This window comes from Pteropus medius, unplaced genomic scaffold, assembly GCF_902729225.1.
Source record: "Pteropus medius unplaced genomic scaffold, Ma_sr-lr_union100, whole genome shotgun sequence".
Taxonomy (NCBI): domain Eukaryota; kingdom Metazoa; phylum Chordata; class Mammalia; order Chiroptera; family Pteropodidae; genus Pteropus; species Pteropus medius.
In genome coordinates this window covers 13,980,045-14,004,547 of record NW_024342467.1, presented here as the reverse complement: position 1 = coordinate 14,004,547, position 24,503 = coordinate 13,980,045, and the positions used below count along the sequence as shown (strand labels likewise).

The 24,503-nt window shown below is 48.8% G+C and overlaps 3 protein-coding genes and 1 long non-coding RNA gene across 13 annotated transcripts in view; 3 read left to right on the top strand and 1 right to left on the bottom strand.

Annotated features, from left to right (window-relative positions):
• Positions 1-6,839, top strand: part of HOXA3 (homeobox A3) — a 19,471-nt gene extending 12,632 nt beyond the window's left edge. For 8 of the 9 annotated variants that reach the window (XM_039862600.1, XM_039862598.1, XM_039862593.1 and 5 more), the window contains 2 exons: positions 3,061-3,706; positions 5,121-6,839. In XM_039862600.1, the coding sequence (XP_039718534.1) occupies positions 3,181-3,706; positions 5,121-5,923 (1,329 nt within the window). In that variant the 5' untranslated portion in view covers positions 3,061-3,180 and the 3' untranslated portion in view covers positions 5,924-6,839. Of the gene's footprint in view, positions 1-6; positions 235-3,060; positions 3,707-5,120 lie in introns of those variants that run through there. The other variant, XM_039862599.1, reaches the window with a different exon arrangement.
• A 3,721-nt stretch (positions 6,840-10,560) lies between these two features.
• Positions 10,561-13,617, top strand: HOXA2 (homeobox A2). Its single transcript, XM_039862606.1, has 2 exons — positions 10,561-11,759; positions 12,401-13,617. Exons 1-2 carry the CDS (start codon positions 11,375-11,377, stop codon positions 13,138-13,140), a joined length of 1,125 nt encoding a protein of 374 aa, XP_039718540.1. The 5' UTR covers positions 10,561-11,374; the 3' UTR covers positions 13,141-13,617.
• Positions 13,618-13,950: 333 nt separating this feature from the next.
• LOC120602381 (uncharacterized) lies at positions 13,951-17,686 on the bottom strand. The gene is made up of 2 exons (XR_005652730.1): positions 17,398-17,686; positions 13,951-14,086 (listed from the first exon to the last, which is right to left on the bottom strand). It is a non-coding gene; the product is annotated as an uncharacterized LOC120602381 (long non-coding RNA).
• Positions 14,529-20,506, top strand: HOXA1 (homeobox A1). 2 transcript variants are annotated; one of them, XM_039862608.1, is made up of 4 exons: positions 14,529-17,040; positions 17,813-18,220; positions 18,424-18,518; positions 18,967-19,099. In XM_039862608.1, the coding sequence occupies exons 2-3, from the start codon at positions 17,873-17,875 to the stop codon at positions 18,481-18,483; spliced, it is 408 nt and encodes a 135-aa protein (XP_039718542.1). In that variant the 5' UTR covers positions 14,529-17,040; positions 17,813-17,872; the 3' UTR covers positions 18,484-18,518; positions 18,967-19,099. The 2 variants fall into 2 exon arrangements, with proteins under 2 accessions (XP_039718542.1, XP_039718541.1); XM_039862607.1 differs by having other exon boundaries at positions 17,813-18,518; positions 18,967-20,506.
• The last annotated feature ends 3,997 nt before the right edge of the window (positions 20,507-24,503 follow it).

Genomic DNA, 24,503 nt, shown 5'->3' with positions numbered 1-24,503 from the left:
GGGAGGGGGGGTCCAAGCCGCCCCAGTTCGCCTTGGGCGAGCCGTGCCGGAGCAGCCAGGCGGCCACGCTCTGCACCGCTGGTGTGCGGGCCTCGGGGTCTCCCTCCCGCCTGCCGTCTCGGCTGATGCTGAGGGTCGGTGCCCATCCTGCGCTGAGGGGACCCGGCCGGGCCGCGGAGCCGGGCCGGGGGCCGGAGCCCGAGCCAGCGCTTGCAGCGCTCATCAGAAGTTAAGGTAAGCAGGGCCACATCCCGCCGCTCCCAGCGCTGAATGGCGGAGTTTACGTCTCGGTGATTTATGGCCGCAGACTTAAATCTCGGTTCAAGAAGAGTTCACAAGCTGGAGCTTCCTTCCCGGCAGTGACTGATACCCTTACACTTCGAGTTCAGGCCGCTTTCCCATCCCCGCCCCCACCTCTTCCCTCTCCCCTAGCCCAGCCGCAACTTTTCTGGGTTGGGGAGGGCAGGAGGGGTGGGCAGGGGACGCGGGGGCTCTTACCCTATGTTCCCGCTTAAACTCAGGGTGAAGGCAGGCTGAGGAAGGGGCGGGAGTGGAAAGAGAGAACGGCGTCTGAAGGAAGAAGCTTGAATTTGGGCAGATCTTCCAGAGACAATAGAGCTTGCTTCTTGCACTCAATTTAGCCTCCTCAACTCTCTCTCAGCTCTTGCACCTGGGGGTTATTGTCCAGAAACGCATCTTTTCAGAGGAATTTTCTCCCACCTCAGGCCCTTGCTTAGGGGTGCAAAGCAAAGTTTCCTGGCTGGCAAATCTCCAACTTCTTTACTAGGTTGCAAACTTTGGGTTGGGGGGATTGTGTGGGCCCCAAGGTGGTTATATGCTGACCTCAGACAATAGGATGCACTTTGGTGGGATCTTCCAAGTGAATTCATATTTTAAGTTTATGGGGGTTGTTGTTTGCTGGTTGACTTTTAAAGGTACTTTTGTGATTTAACGAGATAATGCACAACTTGATGAAAAGACTTAGGTAAACAGCAGGCTGGTGTAGCTTGTGATAATGGATTAGCAAGTCACTTGAAATATGGCGTGTTCAAAATCAGCTTAATTTTGTTTTATCTAATATCTTGCTGTTCAAGTGTCTGGAGTCATTTTCTTAACCTGACATTTTATTTTAAACAAGCCTATAGTATCTTAAAAATTTGTAATGGTAGATATTAACACCGCCAAATGTAATAGGAGCTGTTTTCAGTGAAAGAACAGAAACTGGGATATTAAAATGCTATTCAGTTTTAAATTTTATTTTATCCTTTATTTACTTTCGATCATGATATCCGTAGCTTCCTATCTATATCCAAAATAGAAACAATACTCCAGGACTCAAGATCATGCACAATAACTCCGGATAAGGGATGCTGTAATTTTTAATTGGAGTTCTGGAAAATTAATTGTGCTTGTTTTCCAGATGTTGGTCAGATTGTTGGTTTAATAATGAAATCCAAAGGAGTCCATTATTAAAAACAAAATTACAGTATAATCATCCACTGATAGATGCTTATTATTTTTTTCTAGTTAACAAAGTGTCTGCTATTTCTGGAAAAATTGAGTAACTCCAGGACTCAAACATATAGTTGGGGTGCAAAGCGTAAACCATTTCTTTCATGGATTTGCCACTGGAATTTTGTTAAAGGATCAGAGAGACTAACATTCTGAGTGTGCGAGAATATATAAACTCATATGGAACTTTTCTGAGCAGAACCAGAGATTGACCATGCAAAGGCTGAAAACAAAAATAAAACATAGATTTCACTTCTGAAAACTGCTTTCTAAATAAAAAAGGGTTGAGAAGGATTTTCATTGCTTTTTAGATTTTCAGGGTTGCCCTTTACTTGGTGTTTCTGAAGCAGGTAAATAGGCCAAGTAACAAATATCAACAACAACAGCACACAAAGATCAGGGAACTCTGGCAGGATTTTATGGCTTGTGCTTCCATCCCTCGTCCGGAGCCAAATGACCCCCATACATCAAATTACATAGCAGTTTCTAAGACAGAACCTATTATCGTTAAGTTGGAAGGAGAGTTCAAGCCGTGGTCATGGAGATGAACGCTGGTTTTTCAGGTTCCTGGTGGGTTTCCCCCCGCCCTAATCCATCAAGTTTTAGCAGGTAGAATTTGATAGTTGTCCTGAATAACAGCACCTCAGAAAGTCCAAGGCAGGAGGGTCTGGAGACCTTTTGTAACAGGGGAGAAGTGGTGGGAGTGGCTTGCTGGGACATGCTGGGAAGTAGGAAAAGGAGAGGAGTAGAAAAGCTGTCCAAGATTTGAGTTTAGCTTGCTGGAGTGGGTGTTATTGTTGGTCCCTCCCCACACAGGATGTTCCATCTAAAGTTTTCTCTCATTTTCTTAGCCACAAGGGGCTCATTTGGAGGAAGTGGGTCATATCCCTGCACGAGGGTAGACTAACTGCCTCACAAGCTTAGCTTCTGAAATCCAGTAGGGTTGAGTAGGGCAACTGCCTGAAAAAAAATTTAGTGCATACCTCTCTTGAGTTCTGGAAGGTGCAAGACAGGGCTGAATGGGAAGTTAACCCGTGTTGGGGCTCTTTTGGAAAATGTCAGTCCTAAAGCGAGGATTGGAGGGAAAATTGGCGACTCAAACTCCTCTCGTGCCTCCTTACTCCTTCCCCAAAATCTACAGAGGGAAGGAGTCGAGGGGCTCCGCTGGACAAGGCCAAGGAGCAGAGAACGAAGGGACGCCCCGAGTTTCTTCTTCCCTGGAAAAGGATTCTAACCCAGTTCCTTTCTAGCCCATCAAGCCTTTCTTCTTTTGGACTCCAGCTCCCGAAACCCGGCTTCCAGCCCTCACTCACTCTTCTCTCTCCCCGGAAAACCCTCCAACTCCAGACGCAAGTTAAGCAAATATTTGTAGCCGCCAGTAAATTCCAGCGGCTTTTTATAGTGCGGCTCTCTGCGCCCGGGGCCAAGTCGTGCTGCTAAATATTGCTGACCACTTTTTCTTTTATGGCTTTCATGTCACTTAGCTATTGAGAGTAAGATGGATTTGCGCGGAGCCCTCACCGCGCTGCGATTCTCGCCCCCCCCCAGGTCTGCGCAGGGCGGCCATTGGCGGCGGAGCGTCACGTGACCGAGGGGGCGTGCCAATGTGCGCCCTCACGGGTGTCAAGCCCCTGTCAGAGTGTGCGATCAAGATCGTGAAACAACGCGATGCAAAAAGCGACTTACTACGACAGCTCGGCGATCTACGGTGGCTACCCCTACCAGGCAGCCAACGGGTTCGCTTATAATGCCAGCCAGCAGCCGTACCCGGCGTCTGCAGCACTGGGCGCTGACGGCGAGTACCACCGACCTGCCTGTTCACTCCAGTCACCGGCCAGCGCTGGGGGCCACCCCAAGGCGCTCGAGCTGAGCGAGGCATGTCTGCACACCCTGAGCGGCCCGCCCAGCCAGCCTCCAGGTCTGGGCGAGCCGCCCTTGGCCCCACCGCCGCCCCAGGCCGCGCCCCCTGCCCCCCAGCAGCCTCAACCAACACCGCAGCCCCCAGCACCAGCTCCTGCCGCACTCCCGCCCCCCTCTTCGGTCTCCCCACCTCAGAATGCCAGCAGCAACCCCACTCCCGCCAGCTCGGCCAAGAGCCCCCTGCTCAATTCTCCCACTGTGGCCAAACAAATCTTTCCCTGGATGAAGGAGTCTCGGCAGAACACAAAGCAGAAAACCAGCGGCTCCAGCTCAGGTAAAGGGGTGCCTTCTGGAGGAGGGTCCTCTGGCACGGCTCCCTGTCCCCCAAGCCACCTCCAGCCACCTCTAGCCACATCCAGCACGGTCTGGGAACTCTGGAACATTTCCAAGAATTCACTGCTCCTCCTCTTTCTACCCTACAAAGGTTTCCAGAGTCTTTGCAACTAGGGAGGTGACAGGACTCTGTGCCTGGGAAAACCCAGAGAGAGAAACCTGATGGAAATCTCTCTGGACTTCCCCAAGAGCAAGTGGGGCCTAGTGAGTTTGAATCCCTTCTCGTTCCACACTTGGAGTTCCGACCTTTGGGCAGAACAAACCTGAGCCCCACCTTCTTTTTAGCACAACTCCACATTTCTCATGAAATTGTGACACCCCCACATTGAAATGTGGCAGCCCTAATCGCCCTCCAAGTCAGAATCAATGCTTTGCTTATAACCGGAGCCTATTTTTAATTTTTGTTCCAGCAAATGGAGTGGCTGCCTTACCTCTGGGAAGGCCCTACTCAGACTTAGTAAATTGAAGGCATCCAGGGATCTCCTGGAGGTAGGGCATTGGGACTTGTCATCCTAATAGGAAACACATGGGCCTCCTGGAACCAGACTCCAGTGGAGGCTAGGCCCTGGAGTTTGGGCTTCCCAGTATCTTGGTTATCTTTGCCCCTGCCTTCTCCAGTTGCTAATGCTCTGTTCTGAGCCTGAGCATCTGGCACCTTCCTAAGCCAGGGTTTGGGGGGCCAGTGAGGACAGAATGGCACAAGATTAGTGGACAAAGCTAGGACAGGCTGCTCGATGACATGGAGAACCCTAATTAATAGGACCCAGCGTCAGAGACCTGGGCCACCCCACCAGAAATGGATACTTTCGATGGGATCTGTTCCTTTGGATAAAGAAGACCTTCCACGCCACCCACTTCCACTGGGGAGACTAAATAAGTGATCAATTGAGGCAGCTGTCCAATCCTTCACACAAAGAGTGAAAGTTTTATTGAGTATATATTAGGTGGCCCACATTCCAGTTACTGTGAAGCGAAGAGATAGTAAGACTTGCCCATAGGAAGCTTGTAGTCTGATAGGCCTGGAGGATCAATAAATGAGTCAGAGAATGAATAGCTCCAGGAGGGAAATACAGACCAGGAAGGTGAACTAAAGGTTCTGCTTTTCTGTCCTTTATTTCCTTGGAGAGGCCTATGATATGCAATTTGATTGAATGAGAGGCTGGCTTCCCAACTACTGGCACTGTTTCCCCACCAGGACAGAGGACAGCACCTAGATCCTCCTCCCCCTTTCTAGGCCCTGACAAATGGAGGGCTCTTTGGGGCCTGGAGCAAGGAGGGGCTTGGCTGGGCCAGGGGCTGGGCGGGGCTGCAGGCAGCCCTTGACGCCCCTTTTCCTCTCTCTTCTGTCCTGGTAGGGGAGAGCTGCGCTGGCGACAAGAGTCCGCCTGGGCAGGCGTCCTCCAAGCGGGCGCGCACGGCCTACACGAGCGCGCAGCTGGTGGAGCTGGAGAAGGAGTTCCACTTCAACCGCTACCTGTGCCGGCCGCGCCGGGTGGAGATGGCCAACCTGCTGAACCTAACCGAGCGCCAGATCAAGATCTGGTTCCAGAATCGCCGCATGAAATACAAGAAGGATCAGAAGGGCAAGGGCATGCTGACATCATCAGGGGGCCAGTCCCCAAGTCGCAGCCCCGTGCCCCCTGGCGCTGGCGGCTATCTGAACTCTATGCATTCACTGGTCAACAGTGTCCCCTATGAGCCCCAGTCGCCCCCGCCTTTCTCCAAGCCCCCCCAGGGTGCCTACGGTCTGCCCCCTGCCTCCTACCCTGCACCCCTACCCAGCTGCGCACCTCCACCGCCCCCACAGAAGCGCTACACAGCAGGCGGGGCAGGCGCAGGGGGCACACCCGACTATGACCCTCACGGGCATGGCCTGCAGGGCAACGGCAGCTATGGGACCCCACACCTACAGGGAAGCCCCGTCTTCGTGGGGGGCAGCTATGTGGAGCCTATGAGCAACTCTGGGCCGGCCCTCTTTGGCCTAACTCACCTCCCCCACGCCACCTCGGCCATGGACTATGGAGGTGCTGGGCCACTGGGCAGCGGTCACCATCATGGGCCCGGTCCAGGGGAGCCGCACCCCACCTACACGGACCTTACCGCCCACCATCCTTCTCAGGGAAGAATTCAGGAAGCCCCCAAGCTCACCCACCTGTGATAGTGGGCTCGGGGCTGTGCGCCAGGAGAGTCCCCCTCCCCCCACCTTTCGTCGTTGTCTTCGTTTGCTTTTTTTGTTTTAAGATTTTCCTGCCCTGCCCCTCCCTTTTCTGTCTCCTCTGCCGTCCTACCACCCTCCCACACCCCGTTTTGTTTTCTTTGGTAACGCGTTTTTATAGTTTATGTGACGTAGCAATCTTGGTTGCTGGAATGGCTGTCAGTATCAGTAGCGATATTTATCTCCTCCCTCCTCTTGCTCGGCCGCTGGCCCTGCACCCTTTCCCTTCTCTACTCTTTGATCAGAAACAGGGTATATGAACAAATTTTCTAGCCGAGTTCTTCAATGTGAATTTGTTCGTACATTATGGCTCCCGAGGGGAAGCAATTACTTTTTTTTTAATTTGAGTTTTTTTAATTGCACTTCTTGTAAAGAGCGAGAAAAAAAAAAATCAAAGGCGCTTTGAAACAGGGGCTCCCTGTGCAAGGATGACTAAGTGTACGTCTTTCCGTGTGTGTATGCTGGTGAACAGTCAGATTTATTTATATTTTTTTTGCAAGCATTGAATAATCTAAGTTTTAAATATTATTTATCCCCATCCGTTCGTATTTATATTAAAGAAATTCTGTACCCTGATTGTTCAGAAGGTTTCTTGAGCCTTTTGTTCAATAGTGTATTGGCGTATATAGGAAATTTTTTTATTTGAAAGGGAAATGTAATTCCTTTATAAAAACGGTAATGATGCAATAATACCAGAGAGGATCCAGCTTTCGAAAACAGTGATTTAAGTTTGTAACATCCGGCGAGACTGAAGAAAATCTGTAAACGGGAAAAATATTAGATTTGTTCTGAGAGTTCTACATTCCTTGCTGCTCACACTCTGAGAAACAAAACAAAATAAAGTTTTTATTCTGAATAATATCCGCGTTCAGAAGGGGTTCTTTGGCCGAAGATGGGGGTCTGCGTGGAACTGAGGCGGAGGCGAACTGGCTGAGCAGGCCACAGGCCACCCTGCAGCTCCAGCTGGGGCCTGGCCTGGCGGCTCGCCCTCGAGCACGGCGAATTCTCGGGAAGGCAGCAGGAGCTCCTGGCGGCCGCAGCTTTGGAGACGCCGAGCGGCCAGTGCGCTACGCTGCCTGGTTCCCAGCTGCCATGGAGGCCCGCGGTGAGCCCAGGGGCTGCGGAGAACTGAGTGAGGGAGAAACAAAGGCAGCGGGAGGCACAAGGCTCGGCGGGGGGCGCACAGGTGCCGGGGCGGCCCGCCGCCAGGGATTAAGGCAGGGCTATCTTTTCGTCCACCACCTTGCTCCGGTCAAAGCGGACCAGCCAACGCCTTAACCCAGAGAATCGCTAGCCGCGCGGAGGATGCCGAACACTTTCTAGAAGCAATCAGACTCTGCAGATGCTTCGCCGGTCCTTTACCAAGCCAGGAGAAAAGAATCGCTTCTAAAATCGCTACTGGGAGAGAGGGGGCTGGAAAGAAACCGAGAGGCTCAGCCAGGTCTCCAGCACAAGAAGGGCTGAGCTCCGAGGAGCCTCCCTCAGCTCTTCCTTGGACTGCTGGAGTCCCAGCTTGGGCTTCCTCCCGGAATTTAGGATTGGCATTCTTTGGATTTATTTCTTCTCCTTCTTCCCTCCCCAGCTTCCTTTCATGGTCCCAAGGGGAGGGAGAGAGAGAAAGAAGATTAATATCTTTCTAATAAAAATGCAATTTTATAAGTACTTCTTTCATTTGATGCTGCCAGAGCTAAACATTACATTTCTACTCCTGAATCTCAGATTGGGCTGCCTACTAGCTGGCTGGTAAGAGGCAAAGGCAGGCATAGGAAAGGGAAATATTTTCATCTTCAGATTAAAGAATTGCTCAGAGAAGGAACCAAATTCAGAAAGTACAAATGTCAGAACTGCATCCACATCAGCATCCCCCCTCAAAGCTGGAAGTGAGGAACCACCTGCGTCTGGGGATCAGGAGCATCCGATGTGAGAAATAAATACCCCTTGTCCCTGGATTATATGTTTCTGAGGCAGAGGTGGAAAATGTCGCCATTTTGTTTGCAATCCAAAATATCCATCTTCATGGCCCCTATCGTCCTCTGGGAAGCTCCTTCAGATCTTTAGAAACGGGCATTGGAGCCATTTCTGGATATCTGCTGGGTCTGCAGGAGCTACTTTTAGGAAACCTCACATTTTAAGGAAAAGAAAAGGGCTTGGAAGATGCAAAGCCAGGCAGCTGTAAAAATCTGGGTGTTTCTCTCACAGCCAGAGGTGCTTCCCCCATATCTATCCTGGGGGCTCCTGGTATATGTATTTTTCTTTTTAAAGAGTTTGGATTGTGGAAGAAGTAGATTTAATCCCCATCCCATGCCAATCTTCCCACTGAAATATGGTGCATCTCAGAAATGTAACGGCTAGTCTTTGTGAGGACTGGAGCTTCTGCCCTTCTGGTCGTTCACATCGGAACTGAGCAGACACAGGAGTCTTCTTTTAAGTAATAATTTTATAGAATTGCATAAAATTACTTGGGAAAATAAGGAACAGTGGGGTGGAAAAATGTGTGTGTGTGTGTGAGTAGAGAGAGAGAGAGAGAGAGAGAGAGAGGAAGCTATCCACTTACAGAGGAAAATCTTTCAGGGATACCACTATTTGAACCCTTTTCTAAAATCTACTCTTCAGCTAAGGGGAGGACTGGTTTGGAGACTTCCTTCTTCCCTCAGGGCGTAGATTTTAAAATAAGATTCCAATATGATTTCCCACATCTTTCTAGTCAACACATTCATTTTGGCTTTCAAAGAGAAAATATCAACCCCCCCCAGCTTTCTAGACATTAAAAAGAAATCCTTATGAAAATATCTCTTGAATTCAATAGGTTTGGGGAAGATTTCAGTGTTGAATAGTCAAAGGAAAGTGTTTTCTTCCAAATGGTATTTGAATTAAGGCCGCTGAGACAGCAGAAAGCTCTCACCCACGCAGCCCCTGACAAAGCCTCCACGATATGAGGGCAGCGCTGCTCCCTCTCTGTAGCTCCCCCTCTCCTTAACCCCTCAATATTTTCTGGTAAAAGCAAATGCCAAAACTGCCGTCCCAGAGTCCGCAAAGCACCTTTCTTAAAAGCAGCCTTATAACTCTCTGTGCTGCCAAAAAAATACCTTTAAAAAGACTAGTTTTCCTTGTTTACTTGCGTTTCCTGCTCTCCTCTTTGCACGGCCACATTTGATCTTCGAAAGAGCTCGAAGCTGAAATGTGTTCTTAAGGGCCAGAAGCTGTCAAGGCTTTTGGTGAGCAAGATTGATCGCGCCCAGACTTCCTTCAGAGCTTTGTTTGGAATAAAAGCAAGAAAACTGAAAAACCTCACATTTTGCAAAATAGCATCTCTATCTGTAAGGTGATGCTCTGGGCTAGTCTACAATGGAGGCCACTTTATATCTAATTTCCAATCCAAGCCCCCTTTGATGCTGGTCTCAGAGATGGAATCTATCCTTGCGCTTTGCTCGGCCTTTCTTGTTTTCTAGTAGGTTTTTCTCCTCCACCAACCTCTCTCTCCTTGGCCATCAGAATGATTTATTTTCCTGCCACCAATGCCTGCCGGCCTGGGGGAGTCTGATCACTTGGTCCATTTCAACGGAAGCAAAAGCAAATCATCATCCTCAAGGTTTGGAAGAAAAGAGATACCTTCAGATTTCTCTCTCAGCCTCCTCCCCTCTTTCTGGCTTGGTGGATTTTTTAAAGTTATTGTTTGGTACCTAAAGGTATTATCTTTAGAACCCTCCAGCACAATCCAAGATGCCCTCAGTCTCAAGTCTCTGAACTGGAAAATAAGAGAGAGTGAATAGAGAAAGAGAACCTTTATAATTACTCCTTGGGGTCACCCTGTCTCATCCGCGGTTCTGTTTTCCACAACAGAACCCGAATGCAAACATCCCTGGTGGCCAAGGACCAGGGAAGACGATTGTAGCTGCCAGGGAGCACTCACTGCATCTGAACCAATGTGTCCCCACGCAGAGCCACAAAGAGAAGAAGGAGAGGAAAAGAAAAAGAAAAGGAGAGAAACAAGCGCCTTCTGCCTCCCTGCTGTTAACTTCCAACAGACTTCCTGGAAATCAGAAATACTCACCGCACCCGAGCGTTACGGGTATGAAACCCAGAATGCCAGGAGTCGCACACGCCTGCTCGGGTCGGCATTTCTTTGGCTGGCCGCCGCCCTGGCTACAGGGATTTGGACACATGGACCTGGGGTGGTTGTCTCGCTTGGCACATGCATCTATCTCTCTCTCCAGCTACTCTTGAAAAGTTGATGGCGCAGGAAGGTCGGGAAGCTTTGAGAGCCTCCTCCCGTTTTCCGCTTCCCTCTGGAGTCAGACGCAATAGCTGCCGTGGAAAAGCCGGCTAACAATGGGCCGGGTCCGGGTCCGGGGCGCGAACTCGTAGCTGGGCTTTGGGAGGGGGCCGAGGGCCTGTAGGGGGTGGGAAGGAGAGGTGGACGAGAGGGAGAGGGAGGGGAGGAGAGGGAGAAAGAGGGAAAAAAGAGAGGAAAAGCAAGGAAAGACAGAGAGGAAGGAAGATAAGAGGAAGTCAGTCTGATATCCAAGACTGGTTTTGGAGAGGAGGGAAGAAATAAAGGGAGGGGAATAAAAAGACTCTTCTCTCCTCTTTCCCTCCTCTCTCCCTCCCTCTCTCTCTTTCCCTCTGCCCCTCTCTCTCACTTCTCCCTGTCTCATCTCTCCTCTCTTCTGCTCCTTCCTCCTGCCTTAGCAGAACTTATGTGGCTGGAATGCGGGGACCTCGGGTGTCAAAACTTTGAAGATTAATGGATTACTTTGTTAATGACTGCAGGCGTCAGACTGAGGTGCTTAAATGATTTGTGAGGTGCGAGGCGTCTTCCCGACAGTCCCAAACAATGCGCTGAGTGTGCGGGGGAGGCAGAGGGCAGCCGCCGGCGGGACCAGCGGCAGAGCTCACTCGCACACACTCGCACACTCACACGCACTCCCAGGCGCACACACCAGGTCCTTGCTGTTTGGAAGGCAGGCAGACACCCTCGCCCCCACGCACTCCTGGTCATCCTCACCCACACCCATATGTATGTATTTTTGCTCTGAAAAAAGTGTAAATAAAGCCTCTCTGGCCCCCAATGAGGCGTTCCTTCCCGACTTTTTTGGATCAATCAAACAGACAGTGGCTTCTTTTGATTAAAGCCCAAATTGTCATTGGGCAGAAGCAATCATGTGACAGCCAATTCGGTCCAATTTCAACCTTGTCTCCATGAATTCAATAGTTTAATAGTAGCGCGGTCCCCATACGGCTGTAATCAGTGAATTAGAAAAAAAACACCCCAGCAGCGATCTTCTATGATAGATTTTTTTCCCCTCCGCACTCGCCTTTTTCCTGGGCCTCGCCCCCCCAAAGCCCCTCCAGAAGAGGGAACTTTTTCTCCGAGGGGGCTCCAAGGAGAAGGCCATGAATTACGAATTTGAGCGAGAGATTGGTTTTATCAATAGCCAGCCGTCGCTCGCTGAGTGCCTGACATCTTTTCCCCCTGTCGCTGATACATTTCAAAGTTCATCAATCAAGACCTCGACGCTTTCACACTCGACACTGATTCCTCCTCCTTTTGAGCAGACCATTCCCAGCCTGAACCCAGGCAGTCACCCTCGCCACGGCGCTGGCGGCCGCCCCAAGCCGAGCCCCGCGGGCAGCCGCGGCAGCCCAGTGCCCGCCGGCGCCCTGCAGCCTCCCGAGTACCCCTGGATGAAGGAGAAGAAGGCGGCCAAGAAAACCGCGCTGCCGCCCGCCTCGGCCGCCGCCGCCGCCGCCACCGGCCCTGCCTGCCTCAGCCACAAAGGTCAGTCCAAAGACTTGGCCCCAGGTCCTGGGACCCTCTTCCCCTTTGGGGCTGCCCCGAGAGTGGTTCTGGGGGGAGGGAAGCGTGGGCTGGAAGAGAAGGCGGAGAGGTAGAGATGCTTGGCTGCCTTCCCTTCCCCTGTGGGCTCAGGAGTGGGGTTGATGCAGAGAAAAGGCATCCTGCACTCCACAGTGAGACATATATATTTTTAAGAAGAGGGGGGGAAACTTTCCCTAACTTGTGTAATGTGGGATGATTTATTTGAGTTGGAACTGACCTCCTCTTGTCTAGTTGTCCTAGAGTTTGGCTTTTTGACAGTAATGAAGAGTGATAGATCGCTCTTGCTCAGCTAAGCAGCTGATGCATTAATTATAAATTGTGGTGTGGCTAATATAAAGTTTGCTCCCGGATGAAGAGGTTGGGGGGAGCTCCAGGCAGGAATCGGATGGAGGTGGAAGACATGGGGTCTCCCCGGGCTGGGCTCCCAGGAAAGGCAGCACAATAGCTTTACTGCATCCAGGGGCGGCCATTTTGTTGCCGTTGATCTTTTCTGCTATATTTATTCTCCAGTGGAATAACCCCGCTCGGACCCTTCCACCTCCAACTGTGCGTGTGTCTCTTGTTGGTTTCCCTTTCCGCAGAATCCCTGGAAATCGCCGATGGCAGCGGAGGGGGCTCCCGGCGCCTGAGAACTGCTTACACCAACACGCAGCTTTTGGAGCTGGAGAAAGAATTTCACTTCAACAAGTACCTTTGCAGACCCCGGAGGGTGGAAATCGCAGCGCTGCTGGATTTGACTGAGAGACAAGTGAAAGTGTGGTTTCAGAACCGGAGGATGAAGCACAAGAGGCAGACTCAGTGCAAGGAGAACCAAAACGGCGAAGGGAAATTTAAAAGCCTGGAAGACTCTGAGAAAGTGGAGGAGGATGAGGAAGAGAAGTCGCTCTTTGAGCAAGCCCTCAGCGTCTCTGGGGCCCTTCTGGAGAGGGAAGGTTACACTTTTCAGCAAAATGCCCTCTCTCAGCAGCAGGCTCCCAATGGACACAATGGCGACTCCCAAAGTTTCCCAGTTTCGCCTTTAACCAGCAATGAGAAAAATCTGAAACATTTTCAGCACCAGTCACCCACTGTTCCTAACTGCTTGTCAACAATGGGCCAGAACTGTGGCTCTGGCCTAAACAATGACAGTCCCGAGGCCCTCGAGGTCCCCTCTTTGCAGGACTTTAACGTTTTTTCCACAGATTCCTGCCTGCAGCTTTCAGATGCAGTCTCACCCAGTTTGCCAGGTTCCCTCGACAGTCCCGTAGATATTTCAGCTGACAGCTTTGACTTTTTTACAGACACACTCACCACAATCGACTTGCAGCATCTGAATTACTAAAAACATTAAAGCAAAACAAAGCATCACAAAACAAAAACCCCTGTGACCAGGTGGTTTTGCCTTCTTTTATTCTGAGAGTTGATTTTTTATTTTATTTTCTTCTTGACCTACCCTCTTCCCTCCTCTAAATGTTGAAGAGTTTCTGTTTAGTGATTCCCCTGACCCAGTTTCTGAGGCATCTTTTACAGATTATTTTGGAGTTCTAGTTGCTTTAAATCTAATTCAACAATCCTCTATGTGATTTACCGAAAGCAATATATGAGGCCTGCAAGAAAGTGATCATATAATTGTATTTTCACTTTCTTTTTATTTTTGTATTACATTAGGATGCATTGTCATGCGTATTTTTGGTAGAATAAATTCTCCTTTGCTATAAGTAGCTTTCTTATTTTTTCTCCCCCTCTTTCTCAAGGCTCCTAACGGTTTCTTTTTCTTCTTTTAGTCTAACTTGGTAAATAAAATTCTGGTCACGATTCATCTTCTTTTTCAATTTTAATATATTTATTAAGGGGCACATTCAAAATCTTCAACAGACAATCACAAAAAAGAAAGCCAGAAAATGGTTAGGGCTTCTGAGAAGTTTTTTTTTCTTTCATTTTTTTTTTTTAAAGGGAATGGATTTGGTTTTTCAGTGTAGAGGTTTAAGCCATAGATTTAAATTGGTAATAGAAACAGGATTGGGAAGCCTCAGAGTTGGGCCAAGCCCAAGCTTTTGAAAATGGAGGAATAAAGTGCCTACAGAAACCATCAACTACAGGAAAAAGGAACATGGAGTTTCTTAAACAAGCTACCAATCTCCAGGTCAATAACTAAGTTATCAATAATTCATTTATTTATACACATTTGTTTCAAACATCTACATTCTAACCCCTCTCCCACAAATCCCCAAACATTTTCAGTGTGGTTGATTAGTCTCCCAGCTGTTGATGGGTCCAGGCAAACAGACCTAAAAGACAGAGAAAAACAAAAATAAAACAAAACGATGGTTACTAGTTGGAAAATGCACTTCAGAGAGGGTTCTTTCCAATCCTCTGGTTCGGGCATTCTAGGATTCTTTTTTTTCAGGGTCAGAAAAATCAATATTTCATTCTTAAATCTGTTTACATGGCAAATAATGGATCATTAAAGCTTTGAAGTCAGGTTAGCAAGTTGAAATTTAAAATGGAGTGTTTCTGCACCCTAGGTTATTAATTAACCCAGTTTCTAGAAAGAGGAAGAGAAAAAAGCACTTTAAATGAAATATCAATAAAATGTGATCTAGGGTATGTTACTGGGTTGTTCTGTTTTTTTCCCCTGCTTCTTATGTCCCCTCATGTTTATTTTTCCCTGAACTCTGTTCTGATGGCTACTTACTTACGGTGAAAAAACACAGCGTGTAAGCAACATGTGTGGGGGGCGGGTTGATTTAAAAACCCAGCTCTTAATAGAGGCTTGGAAGTTATGATGAAATCGGGATCTTTCTCCACGGGTTTGCACTCTACCTTCCCCCCACCGCTTTGCCGGCTAAATCCCGGCAGCGGCGGAGGGATGTGAGTACCTCGCGGGGTCTCTGGCTCCCCGCGCTGCGCAGAGCAGGGCAGCCCGGCAGTGGCCAGGGCTGAGCCGCTGCTGTTTGAGATTCGTCCTACACTCATAAATCAAACGCTTTCTATGAATGAGAATGTCATCAAAGAGATCAATTGCAGGAACACATGCACAAATAAAAATCCTCTTACGTATTTGCCGGGGATCCCCGTCCGAAAGCATTAAGTTAGAAGGCGTTTAGTCATAATTCATTTTTATTGCTCTTTTAAAACAACAGCTTGGCTGAGCCGCGGATGCCATGAACAACTCGCCGCCTCGGCGGCGTTTTGTCTCCTCCTCGCTGCTTCCCTTTCTAATAGAAGAAGCCTGGAAGAGGCGTTTGGAGCCCAGCAAGCTGTGATCGTTTAAATAGTGACCAAGCTCGCTTTCCACCCACTCTCTCCGGGCGTTTAAAGGGACTTTAGCTCGAGTCCTAGGGCGCTGGCCTACTTCCCCAGCAGACTGAGGGTCTCCTATCCTCGCGGAATGAGCCCCAGGATTTTTTTTTGGGGGGGGGGCGGTGAGGAAGGACTCGAGCTACGGAAGCCTGCGGGCAGGAGGCCAGGGAGGTTGCCTTTGTGAGCAGCACTGGGAAAGCAGCGCTCAGGGCGGCCAGCTGGGGCGGAGCTGGCTCGGCTGCGAGAGCTGGGCCTGTGGAGAGCCCCGGCTGCCTGCCTGCCTGCCTGTGTGCCAGGGCAAGCCCGTGATCCCAGAAATACATCCACCCCTGCTGGCGCTGAAGAGCCCCGGAGGCAGGAAGAGAGGAGGGTGAGGAGCGCAGAGGCGGAGAAGTAGCAGAGGAAGGAGTGCGGTTGCGGCCCAGGGCGGCTTTGTGGCTTCAGCCCTGTGGCCGAGGAGGTTGCGTAAAGCCGGGGTCGTGGAGGCCAACAAAGCGGCCTCAACAATGAAATGAGGCCAGTGGGGAGAATGTACCGACGAGCTTCGGCTTGGAGAGCAGATCGTCCGCAGTGCCAGCACGGAACCCCTCATATCCTGCCACCTCCCCCACAGGAGCACCTCCTCTCCCAGTCGCTGGGAGGCCTCGGCGCTCCCAAAGAAGCCGCCTCCAGGAGGGCCGCCTTGCCTTTCCCCTTCTCCAGGATCAGGTTCCCCTGGTGCTGAAATTGGGGCAGGAGTGACCTTTCCTGTCTGTGCTCCCTCTTAACCATGATCGGAGATGGGTCAAAGGTCACAGAAAAATACTTTTCAAAAGGAAATGTTTAGGGAAAATGTTTCTTTGCTACTAAGGAAATCCATAGTCAAATGTCTGCGAGAGTTCTCCCTCTTGGGAGAACAGGTTTTGGGCGATACTTCTATATGTGGAAAATAAAACAACCTGAAAGGTTGACTAACACATTTGAAATGTGTCTGCCTCAAGCAAAACTTCCTTCTTCTAACTGGGGAGGGAAAACTGGAGGGAGTGGGAACCTGAAATGCAATACAATCCCCAGATAAATTTCATCTGTCGGATTCCCATGGGGTAAACATGGTCAGATTAAAATCTATGCAGCACTGGCTGCAAAGCTTCCTGGATGATCTCTGGATTTCTTTTACCTAAGAATGCATCAATTCTCGGCCTCTGTTGGCCTCTTCTCTCTACAAGCCAAAGGTTGACATGAAACCTAATAGCAAACAGCAATTAACGACCCCGGCAGCATCAGGGTAGGATGAGGGTGATGGAAAACAGGACCCCTGGCCTGGGATGACGCTCAGATTTGCACGTGTCTCTCTAGGGAAAGATTTGAAGCTTCACACAAGAACTACACAGTCAAAGGAGAGGTGGTGTTGCTGGGGAAGAAGAAAATGTCCTGTCCACCATCAGCCATCTGTCCACCGCCCCTCCCACCTGCCAGCCCCCACCCCCACTTCAAACGTGCAGCATAACGGGGAGGGGGGAGGGGTGAATAAAGGAAGCTCTACCAACTCCTAACCTCCCCCTTTCAGAAAACAAGAAACGTTGGAGGGGGACAATTCAGCGTACTTCGTAGGAGCTGTGGTCTCGCCCTTTGAGGCTCCAGCCAGAGCGCGCAGGCTTCTGGGTCCTGGGGAACCGGCAGATGGCCTGCAGCGCACGGTCCGGCCCCCACGCTGGCCACGTTCGCTAGCGTCATCTCTCCCTCCCGCCTCCTACCCCTCAAAATCCAGCGGCCGAGCTATTGCGGATCCCTTAGGGCTCCTAGAGCAAAGCTGAGTGGGGAGGAGAAAGGGGCGGAGAGCCGGGAGAGAGGGAGGGCGAAGAGCCTGGCCACCCCCGGCCTTTGCCGGCAAGCTCAGCTCTTAGAGTTCACCCGGCTCCTAGGCGTCGAATTACAGAAGCTCCTCATCGCCATACTCATAGTTAGTGAGGGAGGTGGGGTGGAGGTTAGGGGTTTCGGAGACCCTCCGTTGAGAAGAGAAGTTTCTTTCCTTGCCTTAGCCTCCTCCACGCCCACACGGGTTCCTCACACCCAGCCCTCTTCGCACTTCCCTCCCCATTCTGAGCCTGGAGAGCTAGTGGCCTAGGCTCGTCCTACGCCACCGTGCTCTGCGCTCCTCACTGCCCCAAGACACCACAGCAGGGGCTGTGCAGTGAAAGCTGCCAGGAACCCCGGCTGCGGTGCTGGCCGGGTTCCTACCCTTCCTGCTCCGCGCACTCCGAGCTCCGGCCCACTGATTCCCGATCCAAGAGAGCGCGGAGCACCCTTCCCTTCTCACCTCTTGCCAGTTCATCTTTCTGTGCGCGATGGGGAGGGGCGGAGACGGAGGGATGCCTCCCAGCCCCCACCTCTCGGGGGGTGGGGGGTGGGGGGGAGCGGAGTCGGCGCGCGCAGAAGGCAGCCTCTGCTCCCCTTCGTCCCAGCCCTGCGAATCTGTCCTTGCAGCCGTCGCAGCTGCCGCCGTCGCCTGGGCTGCCTGGGGGGGCGACTGCGCGTCACCTAGACTGAGGAGCGCCGGGGATTTAAATGCCACTGAAACGGTGATCCATCACCGCGGGAGCCAGCAAACTTTCGCAGGAAGCTCCGCCATTGGCTGGCATAGTCACGTGCCCCTCCCGTAGCGCCCTCCGCCCTCCCGCCCCCCCTCTTGCGCACTGTACATTCATATCATTTTTCTTCTCGGCCCCATGGAGGAAGTGAGAAAGTTGGCACGGTCACCCAGGGCTTCGCAGGACCAGGTCACTCAGTGACAGATGGACAATGCAAGAATGAGCTCCTTCCTGGAATATCCCATCCTCAGCGGTGGCGACTCCGGGACCTGTTCAGCGCGAGCCTACCCCTCCGACCATGGAATTACAACTTTCCAGTCTTGTGCAGTCAGTGCCAACAGCTGTGGCGGCGACGACCGCTTCCTAATGGGCAGGGGGGTGCAGATCAGCCCGCCCCACCACCACCACCACCATCACCACCCACAGCCGGCCACCTACCAGACTCCTGGGAACCTGGGGGTGTCCTACTCCCACTCGAGCTGTGGTCCAAGCTACGGCGCGCAGAACTGCGGAGCGCCTTACAGCCCTTACGCATTAAATCAGGAAGCAGAAGTAAGTGGTGGGTACCCCTCGTGCGCTCCCGCTGTTTACTCTGGAAATCTCTCATCTCCCATGGTCCAGCATCACCACCACCACCAGGGTTATGCCGGGGGCGCGGTGGGCTCGCCTCAGTACATTCACCACTCATATGGACAAGAGCACCAGAGCCTGGCCCTGGCCACGTATAATAACTCCTTGTCCCCTCTCCACGCCAGCCACCAAGAAGCCTGTCGCTCCCCTGCATCAGAGACGTCTTCTCCAGCGCAGACCTTTGACTGGATGAAAGTAAAAAGAAACCCTCCCAAAACAGGTCAGTCTTGCCATTCTATGGATGCGCCTTGATGATTCTAGAAGGAGATTGTATGCTTAGTTTCCAAGAAAAATTAATAATTTTTTTAAAAAAGTTCTTGCTTCCCACCGGTGTTGTAGGGCATGAGGAGATTGCCCTGGTGTATCTGGGACTGTTTTAAAAGGGGCCTAGTTTTAGAGGTTCTGATAGTAAGAGGGAAGGTGTGTGTGCGTGTGGGAGTTCTGTTAATATCTCTAAGCTCCATTAATCACCGGTCTGACCATGCTAATGGGTGACTTCAGATTAACACTTTACACCTCATCACTCACCCTCCCCAGCCCGGTTTGTGTTGGGAGAAATTTTTGATCTCCCTTTTTACCAGAATATTGCCCTGAAGCCGTAGGGGATCCCGTAATGATTGTAAAATTGTATCTTTTTTCCCCCTCATTGCTTCCTACCCTGCCCCCAGGGAAAGTTGGCGAGTACGGCTACGTGGGTGAGCCCAACGCGGTGCGCACCAGCTTCACCACCAAGCAGCTCACGGAGCTGGAGAAGGAGTTCCACTTCAACAAGTACCTGACGCGCGCCCGCAGGGTGGAGATTGCCGCGTCCCTGCAGCTCAATGAGACCCAAGTGAAGATCTGGTTCCAGAACCGCCGAATGAAGCAGAAGAAACGAGAGAAAGAGGGCCTTTTGCCCATTTCTCCCGCCACCCCTCCGGGTAGCGAGGAGAAGGCCGAGGAATCCTCAGAGAAGTCCAGCTCCTCGCCCTGCGTTCCTTCCCCAGGGTCTTCTACCTCAGACACTCTGACTACCTCCCACTGAGGCTGGCCCATCCCCAGACTCCAGCCGCCCAGGCTACTCCTTGGTTGGGACTTCTTACCCAAAGCACATTCTTAGCTTATCTTCCATTTGCAGTCTCTTTCTTTCCGATCCTATCTGGGGACCTCCTGGGCAGAAAAATGTGTTTCCAGAGAATTCTGAGCTAGAGGCTTGATTTGGGGTGGCGGTGGTGTGTGTGTGTGTGTGTGTGGAGGGAGAGGGTATTAGTTCCCTAATGCAGATTGGGTGCCAGCATCAATTTTCTGATGGCCCCTAACACCCCTCCCAACTTTTAGGAGATTTCTGCAGAACCTACTCTTCCTTTCAAATGCCCTTTGGAAAATAGTCTCCTTTGCCAGCAGAAACATTTCAGAGGGAAGTCTCTCATTGTTTATCGATCTGTATATTTACTGTTCTCCTTTACTTTGCCCTCAAAGTAGGATAGAGAGGAGAGCCCAGGAGCTCATGAAGAAGAGATGCACTATGAGCGTGTTTACACAATTAATTCATTTTTTAATTTAATTCACTTTCATGTGTGTGAGTTTGCTGGTTGTAAATACTTTGTCCTGAGAGATTTATCTTTATATAGATTTTCTAGAAATGTTTAGATTAAGTGACTAAAACAGGGTGGGCAAACTCTCAAAGCTGGTACAATTTTATATGTGATTATAAGTTAAAGAGTAAAAGCTCTCATTTAAACTCAGTCAGATGCCTCAGAGGATAACCTTGGTTTGTTCCTTTATTGAGTTAATAAGGCCTGCAGAATACAAGGTTCAGAAACCTTTCTTCCTGTGCATAAGTCTCACCCCTTTCTTGTTTCTCTGGCCACACTCTATTTAAACTTCGTGCTGGGTTATTCGGAACCTAAAGGTATCATTCAAACCAGCTTCTTCCTCCTGCAGTTATTTTAGCTGGATTTGATGTCTCTTCAGCTCAATTGTTAATGTGATGGATGGCACAATGAATGTATATTTTGTGTGATTCGTGAATAGTCTTTTGCATGTCGCACAATGTTTTGATGTCCTTGAAGTACCACACTGAGTTCTATCAGTTATCCTTTGTGAGCCTATGATATTTCCCATTTCCTGTACAATCATGAACAGCTCTGAGATCCTGGAGTGATGTGATCCAGAGCAGAGTTTACGGGTCTTAAGATGTCTGTAATAAATATATTCAAGTTTCAGCTATGCTGACGCATCTGTGTATTTGGCTTGGCTACAATGTGTTGGTTCCTACAAAGTTGGCCCATTTCACGTGGGGAAGGGGAGAAGGGTGGTGTGCATTTTCAAAGAGGTGGGACTTTTCTTAAAAAAAAAAAAAGATAAGTGCTCTCTCCACTATGTAGCTGAAGCTTCCCTTATGAGTGTAATTGCACCTAACCAATGTCTATAATAAGTTGATTTTCTTTAAAATAACAAGAGCTTGTTTATTATAATCAAAGTTCATAATGGAAAAAATGGTGAAGGAATTTATGAAGCAGATCTATTTTTTTTTTGAAACAAACATGGGTACTTCCTGGGTCAAGTGCTAACCTTTTCACCTCCAACTGAATGTTGACGTATATATAAACAGAACCTCCTTCAAAGCCCCAAACTCTTCAGTCACTCTTTCCTCACATCAGTGAACCAAGAGCTAAGAGATTCACATTTAATTAGCTCTAGTATAAAGCTGTTTGAGGATGGGGCCCCCAGGCCACCCTTTTTCCTTCTTTTTGGATTGTCAGTGTTCCAATATATTTCACCATTTAAATTGAAAGTGGTCTGTTTTCAGTAAAGCCTTGCCTCCCCCCTCTCATTCCTCCTGTCAATATCTATGCCTTCCTGCCACCCTCTATACCCTGCCCCCATCCCCTCCAGGTTACACATCCCATGCCCATGAGATTTAGCTTTGATTTCATAGCCTTCATGGCTGTAATTGGTCCTCAGTTCTAATTTCATGCCACATAACCCTGAAAAAAAAAAGCTTTTTATTTTCTTCTCTGAGTTTAACAGGTTCTTCCAGGTGAACTTGTGGAAGCTGTCCTGAAGTCCATTTCAGTATTCAGATTGCTTCCGACCAAGGCTTGAGTCTGCTCTCAAACAGAGAAAGGCCAGCAAATCTGAGTTTCAAGTAGCTCTCCTAGATTCCTTTCCACTTTTCCTTTACTTTCACACATTTTTAGAGGCTTTAACTTAGCCCCAAGGGTAGTGCAGAGATTTTACAGCATTACAAACAAATACAGACATATGACTTCCTTCCTCTACAAAGGGTGTTTTACAAAGGGTGGGCTGGGGGACAGGTGGGGAGCAGGACAGCCTACAAAATCTTAAAGTTCGAAGGCTCCTAGAGCACCCATGAGATTTCCTGCACTTCCTGTCAAAGGGGGCATGCCTGGACTTTGCAGGCACAGTTGCTGCGGCCATATCAAGGGCACCGGGTGCCCTCCCCTTGGCTCCTGGGTTCTGGGGTTGCCTCTAAAAGACTCAAGTGGTTGGAGGAGAACTTCAAAGTCGGCCAACTCTTTCTTTCATTTTCCCCCGCCTGGCTTTATGCAGTATCTTTTGTTTATTAGTGTAAGGCCACACAGCAAAACAGATGGCTGGTTTCCAAATTCTTTAATGTGTTAAAGGATCATTTGCATGCCACTGCCGAGATTTCAATATCTAAAAGCAGGGCCCGACCCGCTGGAATCCCGGAGATTCCAGTCTTCAAGGTGCTGGTTTTAATGTAGCTGACAGAAAGGAGAACGATAAATTATGGCTAAACACCCCAAGCCTTCTCTAGGTCGTGGAATAAATCAGTTAATGCGCAATGCATTTAGGAAACATTAATATACCTTTCAACAAGAAAAACATTTGTATCTTTTTAGTTGTCGCAATCGATTAAATCCCAGGCGCTTAACACATCCTATTTCAAGGTCTCTCTTTTTCTGTTCTGGTCTCTGAGGAGCACAGTTAGCTTCTTGAACAATGACAGCAATGGTAACGAAAATGACAAAGAGGGAAAACAGAAACTAACATTTTATTGATAAATTTAAAAAGGACAAGAGTCTCAATTGGGATAAATGCAACATAGATTTCTAGTTTGCAAATGCTTTTTCCTCACTTCCCTCACATTCATGCAAAGTACTCCCGAAATTCAGGGTGTCCCCAAACTCGGCTGAGTTGAAATCTTGCTGTGGTTCTGAAGTCTGTTCTGGGCTTCACCTTTGAAAGTTTACTTTTGGAGGCTATTCAGATGCTGTGGTGTTTTCCTCTGGGGCAATCAGATTCAAACCGATCAATATTTACTCAGTCTGAAAGGGTTGTTGAAAAGCCTGCTAACAACAAACTGCTTAGCTGCTCACCCCTGTTTAATCTCAGGTTCACCAAAAGTTCAAGAAGAGATGAATGCAGTGATGGGTCACTTTAGAATGAGTCCCAGCGGTTTATCTGAGCTCTCTGCTAAAGGCAACAATTATAGTTCCATCCCTCTCTGGGAAAGGGGCAACTTTCCTATTATTCTTTTGCTAAACAGTGTTTACTAGAAAGTTAAAACACTTTCATCTCCTTTCCTGGCTCTTTTTTTGGGAGGGGGGAGAGGAGCTTCCAGTTGCCCTGCTCCTGCTTCCTCCTTTAGCTTTCTGGCAATGCACCATGTTTCATTTGACTTAAAATAAATTACACTGAATATTTAAAAAATGTTAAATTAGCCTGACAGAAGAGATCTGATTTATTTTAGATACTATGAGCTATGAAATGAAGCTCTTTGAGCCATTAGAGTTTATCTTCTTCACGAAAGTACGGACAAGATTGAATTGAAATCCATTTGTGTTTGAGTAATATCGACAATCAGAGCCCCAATATCCATCTGAGATTGCTGTTTAGACAGGAGTTGGGGTGGGGGGGGAGAAGGGAGAAATTGACTTGTGCAAAAGTAGATACCTCAGGTGGAAAGTCAACTTTAAAATTTTATGCCCTCCTAGTGCAGGAAGAATGAAAAAGAAAGACCCAAGGAAGCCAGTGGGAAATGGTGGAAGAAGATGCTGGACACTGAAGCTAATTGCTACAGCTCTTCAGAGGTCAAAGTTCATGTAATCACTGCATAAATGCATACTAAAACGGGATTTATTAAGCTTTTCTGATGGCTGAGCACGTCTGTGAAGAAAAAAAAAACGATCACTGCTGTTTGTATTTCTTCCTGAAGAATAATCATTATTGCAGTAGAAGCTCTAGGAGTCTGAGTCTTTAATTTACTATTTTGAATGACAGGCAAACCTTTTGTTTTAAAATGTTAAAATTGGTGTACAGACAGTATCTTTCTTTATATTGGGTGGGACTGCAAAATACATCTCTAACCTTTAGAAATGCTATGACTTTTCAATACACACAAGAATACAAGTTAACATGTTCCTGTCAGATAAGCTACTCACTAGATGGCTAATTTTGGTGATTCTCTGCTGTAGATAAGCCTACTTTTTTGCCTGAATTCTTAGATTACACAAAAGTTCTGTCTTAAGACTTCATGTCTCGTTGACCAGAATTGAAAGGGACCCATTACCTAACTTTCAGGTTGTGAATCACAAAGACAAAGTACCCAGAGGTGGACTTATTAGACTTACAGCCCATAGTGTCAGTATTCTTTCCTAAATAAAATTCAAGTGGCTTAGAACCTGAGGACAGTGTCCTTCTTAATTCTAAATTTCTTATTTGATTTTGTCCCCTGCGCATTTATTCCACATGATTTGTTTCAAGCTGGATATTATTTACATTTTTCCACTTCTAGTTTACTAGCCACCTAGAGTTAAGTTCTTAATTTTGAGGCCATCAGGATTCCTGAATCTTTGAAACAAGCTTCCGGTCAGATGTTTCTAACATCTTGTTTGAACAATAAAAAGTTGGGCTATCTGCTGTTAAAGACATATGTTCTTAAAATATGAAAACACAGAGTGGGTAAAATTCAAAACATTTTTGTTGTTCTTTTTAACCTTAGATTAGGGAAGAATAAATGAAAGAAGAGTTGCCTTGCGCCCAAGTTCAACTTCCATTAAATTGTGGAGCTATCAGCTAAAAAAGGCATAGAGGTGAAAGAAATATTCCAGGAGGTGTCTTAACCCTGAATCTTTTTTCTGTTTGTTTGGTTTGTGTCACAGCATGTTCTCCTGAATTTCTTAATTTTCTCCAGCACCTACTCATGTAGTTAACACACACACACACACACACACAC